At 45.5% G+C, this 5,000-nt stretch overlaps 1 protein-coding gene across 1 annotated transcript in view; it reads right to left on the bottom strand.

Annotated features, from left to right (window-relative positions):
* Positions 1-5,000, bottom strand: part of kalrna (kalirin RhoGEF kinase a) — a 103,764-nt gene that overhangs the window by 54,460 nt on the left and 44,304 nt on the right. The window contains exons 15-18 of the mRNA XM_034561730.1: positions 3,098-3,289; positions 2,019-2,188; positions 1,492-1,666; positions 1,082-1,355 (exon numbers count right to left, since the gene is read on the bottom strand). Coding sequence (XP_034417621.1) covers positions 1,082-1,355; positions 1,492-1,666; positions 2,019-2,188; positions 3,098-3,289 — 811 coding nt within the window. The remainder of the gene's footprint in view (positions 1-1,081; positions 1,356-1,491; positions 1,667-2,018; positions 2,189-3,097; positions 3,290-5,000) is intronic.

The following is a 5,000-nucleotide window of genomic DNA, read 5'->3' as shown; positions in this document are numbered from 1 at the left end:
CGTGATGTTCATTTAGTAAATTATGGTCATTTAGAGTCAAACAGACCATAAAGCAGGGTATGTTTTAAGGGCGGGGCTACACAATGATTGACAGATCGCTGAGACTCCTCCTCATGGCGACGGACGCAATCCAAGATGGCGACGGCGTAATCGCCGAACTTGAGGCTTCAAAACATATATAGATATATATATATCTTGTCCGGCTAGTCGAGATGAAGTCATTGGACGGGTTCCTCCAGCGTTCTTCTTTCTTTTAGAGCCGATTCGCGAATATCACAAAGAGCTCGAGCTGCAGATGTTTGATTAGCTGAAGCATCGAGTGTGTGTCTCTCTACTCGAGGCAGTTAACTATTGATGCCTCGCTTCACCAGAGGGAGAGGGAGAGAGAGAGAGTGCGGGTGAGAGAGATTTATCACTGCAGGGGGGGCATCGTGTCTGAGACGCTGACCTCCTCTCTCACACACACACACGCACACACACACACACACACACGCACAGTAAGAGGATTGCTGCGTGACGATTATTTAACCTAATTCTCCTCCTCGTGGTACCCGGGAGGCAGCTGTGAGTCCAGATGTGGCTGGTAGCAGTTTACAGAAGTGCACAGTTTACTGCATGGCTGTGTGAGTGTGTGTGTGTGTGTGTGTGTGTGTGTGTGTGTGTGTGTGTGTTTGAACATATCAAAGTGGATTTTTAATGGACAATATTCAAACTTTTGACAGGCCAAATCAACTGCGTCACCAAAATGTTCCATTCGTGCCAACATTATTATTATTATTATTATTATATGGAAGTCTAAATGAAAATCATAAATCTGTCGGTTCTCCCATCAAGGCGGGACTTCAGTTCGGGGTGCCTCGACAGTTTTGCATGTTTTTACGCCGACCCGTAATTATAGATGCAACAGACGGGGGGCGCCGTTTCGCTTATCGCGTTTGAATATCGTCCAAAAATAAATGATAAATGCCGTTTTCATTTATGTGACTTAAACAATGTTTAGCCAACCTTCAAATCTTTAACGAGGATGTGAAAATGTATATATATATATATATATATATATATATATATATATATTATGTACCTGAAGCCTGGACCTCCATGATGTACTGGTGCAGGTCTTGACCCTGCTGCATCACTTCGTAGGTCATGTTGTTCATGGCGGCCTTCCTCTCCGCGTGACGCTTCAGCCGCTGCTCCGCCAGGCCGATGTCCTCCGAGCCGCCGGAGGAGGAGGAGGCTCCGCCCCCAACGCCGCCGCCGCCGCCGCTACCGCTGCTGCTGCAGCTGCCCGAGCGGCCGACGTCGCTCAGCTGACGAGACAGATCCTCGTTCCAGGCGTCCAACTCCGCCGTGACCTGCAGCGACGGAAAAAAACAAAAAAAAGCCAATTGATTGTTCATGTGCATGTTTTTCAAGATGCTGACCAATGACCTTCAAAAAAAAAAAAGGGCGTGGCTCATCTCTCGGGCCAATCATAGCGAGCCCTCTCACCTCTATGGTGTACTGCTCGAATATGCGCAGCTGGAGGAAGATGTCCAGCTTGATTTTGCGTTCGTGGAACAGCTCCTCCATCTGGCCCTGGGCCTCGTCCAGCTGCTGCAGCACCCCCTGGATGTGCGCGATGGAACTGCAGTGAGGCGTCTTATTGGTCGACATGGCTGCATCTCTGAGGGGGACGGAGGGGAGACCTTAGACCACTTCAGCCCCCCGAACACAAGACCTCCCCTCCCCCCTCAAGAAAACAGCACAGACGACTAAAACAGACGGTATTATTAATATCATACTTTAGTGGATCATACAGACAGACAGACAGACAGACAGACACGCACTCACTCACGACTCGATGCATCATCTCCCTGCAGGCTTATTATTATTATTATTATTATTATTACTTCCCCGAGTGGCTGATTGAATTTGACTTTTAAATGAAATTTATCGCCTGAGCTGCCGCGTTCATCTTCGACAACGTCGTGAATGTTAACATCGTTACCTGGTCGCCGTGGTAACCGACTCCTCACCTGAGCTGCTGCATCAGGTCCTCGCCCTCCTTGATCACGTTCAGCGTGGCCTCCAGCGTCGCCGTCTGCTGCTGCTGGAACTGCTGGATCAGGGTCTGGACCGAGTCCACCGAGTCACACAGGACCTCGTCCAACAGCTGCTTCTGGAGCTCCTCCATCCACGACCACAGCTGGAGAGACAGACAGGCAGGCAGGCAGACAGACACAGACACACAGACAGCCAGACAGACAGGCAGGCAGACAGACACACAGGCAGGCAGGCAGAGAGACAGACGGATAGACAGACATGCAGAGAGACAGACAGGCAGACAGACAAACAGACAGACAGACAGAGAGACAAAATGACAGACACACAGACAGAATGACAGGCAGACAGACAAACAGACAGACACACAGACCAACAGACAGGCAGACAGACAAACAGACAGACACACAGACCAACAGACAGGCAGACAGACAAACAGACAGACACACAGACCAACAGACAGGCAGACAGACAAACAGACAAACAGACAGACACACAGACCAACAGGCAGGCAGAGAGACAAAATGACAGACACACAGACACACAGACAGAATGACAGGCAGACAGACAAACAGACAGAATGACAGGCAGACAGACAAACAGACAGACAGACAGAATGACAGGCAGACAGACAAACAGACAGACAGAATGACAGGCAGGCAGACAAACAGACAGACACACAGACCAACAGGCAGGCAGAGAGACAGACAGGCAGACAGACAAACAGACAGACAGACAGAATGACAGGCAGGCAGACAAACAGACAGACACACAGACCAACAGGCAGGCAGAGAGACAGACAGGCAGACAGACAAACAGACAGAATGACAGGTAGACAGACCAACAGACAGGCAGACAGACAGACAGGTCAGTAATTGTAGCGAGCAGGACCCCGTTGGTCCTTTTGGGACTCAAACTCTCAATTATCACATACCAGTCTGTGTGGTTAGTGATGGATGAATAATTAAATTAGATTCATGCCTGAGAATGTGTTCCCTGTGTGTGTGTGTGCGTGCGTGTGCGTGTGTGTGTGTGTGCGTGCGTGCGGCCCCACCTCCTTGGTGTGTGTGTAGAAGGAGACGGACATGTCGAGCAGCAGCTTCCGGTGTTCGACCCGGCGGACGAAGTCCTGGATCCGGACCTCCAGGTGCCGGGCCGCCTTGTAGATCTCCTCGGGGTCGCACTCGCCCGTCTGCGCCAGCTGCTCCGCCGCCTCCAGCAGCTTGTCTGCGTTCGTGTACGTGTTCTGTGACGGGGGGGGGGGGAAGGACCTTCATCACCATCATCATCATCATCATCATCATCATCATCATCATCATCATGGTCGCTTAGTCTCATACCAAGTTCTTCTGTTTCAAGACTTAGTCACCATCACTGTATTCATATTCATACTATGCTATCTAGTATTTAGTATTTATACTATGATATATTTACCATAAACGTCATCACTAATAGCTCGTCGTCATTATCATGTATTCCCTTTTCATCATATTATCTTTTTAAGGATGCAAAGTGGAATAAAGATTTGTGTGTTGTTGTAATACTCATTTCGGCCACTAGAGGCTGAGGCGCACCACGGTCCCACTCAAGAGTTTTCTGCCAGGTGAGTTTTTTAATTTGCGTGACGATGAAATTACCTGTAAGGCAACGTGAATGATTTAAAAACACGTGTTTTAGTGACGCAGGTGAGCCCCTTGTGGCCGAAGTGAGTATCACAAAAACAAGATTATGACAACAAAAACAAACGTACTTTTTAAAAACTTTTTATATCTGTTTTCACAGCGTAACAAAATAAAAAAAAAATCATACCAACACCTTTTTTCAACTGTTTTTAAATCATAAAAACAGGAAATTGATCTAATTTGACCTCTCAGGGCTTCCGTAGTTTTCACATTAACAATAATACTACAGTTTTGATGATATTAAAATGTTAAACCACCAGAAAGGGACTAAACCCCATCATACGTTCATCCATTCATCAGGAGGAATAAGTGGATTAGTGTCGGTCTATTCGGGTAAATATGAGAGATTAACTTTTAGGAAATTCGTGACACGCGAGTGTGGCGCTTAGACCGGAGAAGAATGATGCGAAGGATGAGAAGATTATAATTTACAAGAGATTAAAGATCCTCCGTGACACCTGAATGCACCGCAAGAACAAACCCTTTCAAGACGTGAATGAATGAGTCAGTGAAGGAATTAGTCAATGAATGAAAGGGTGAATGGACTAGTGAAGGAATTAGTCTATGATGAATGGGTGAATGAACGAGTGAACAAATTACTCAATGAATGAATGGGTGAATGAACGAGTGAATGAATTAGTCTGTGAATGAACGAGTGAATGAATTAGTCTATGAATGAATGGGTGAATGAACGAGTGAATGAATTAGTCTGTGAATGAACGAGTGAATGAATTAGTCTATACTGAATGGGTGAATGAACGAGTGAATGAATTAGTCTATGAATGAATGGGTGAATGAACGAGTGAATGAACAAGTGAATGAATTAGTCTGTGAATGAACGAGTGAACAAATTACTCAATGAATGAATGCAAATTACTCAATGAATGAATGGGTGAATGAACGAGTGAATGAACAAATGAATGAATTAGTCTATAATGAATGGGTGAATGAACGAGTGAATGAATGAGTCTATGAATGAATGGGTGAATGAACGAGTGAATGAATTAGTCTATAATGAATGGGTGAATGAACGAGTGAATTAATTAGTCAATGAATGAATGCGTGAATGAGTGAGTGAATGAATTATTGAGTGAATGAATGGGTGCTTACATGAATTAATTAATTAATAAGTAAATTGGTGAATGAATGATTAAATGAGTGAGTGAATGAATTAGTGAATGAGTGAATGAATGAAATGGTGAATAAAATCAATGAGTAAATGAATAAAGAAAACATGTGATGGAGACGACCAGCAGCAATGATGACGAGGAAAAA

This window comes from Cyclopterus lumpus, chromosome 21 (genome assembly GCF_009769545.1).
Source record: "Cyclopterus lumpus isolate fCycLum1 chromosome 21, fCycLum1.pri, whole genome shotgun sequence".
Classification (NCBI taxonomy): Eukaryota; Metazoa; Chordata; class Actinopteri; order Perciformes; family Cyclopteridae; genus Cyclopterus; species Cyclopterus lumpus.
Note: the sequence above shows the minus strand (reverse complement) of the source record. Positions and strands in the feature narration are given on the sequence as shown.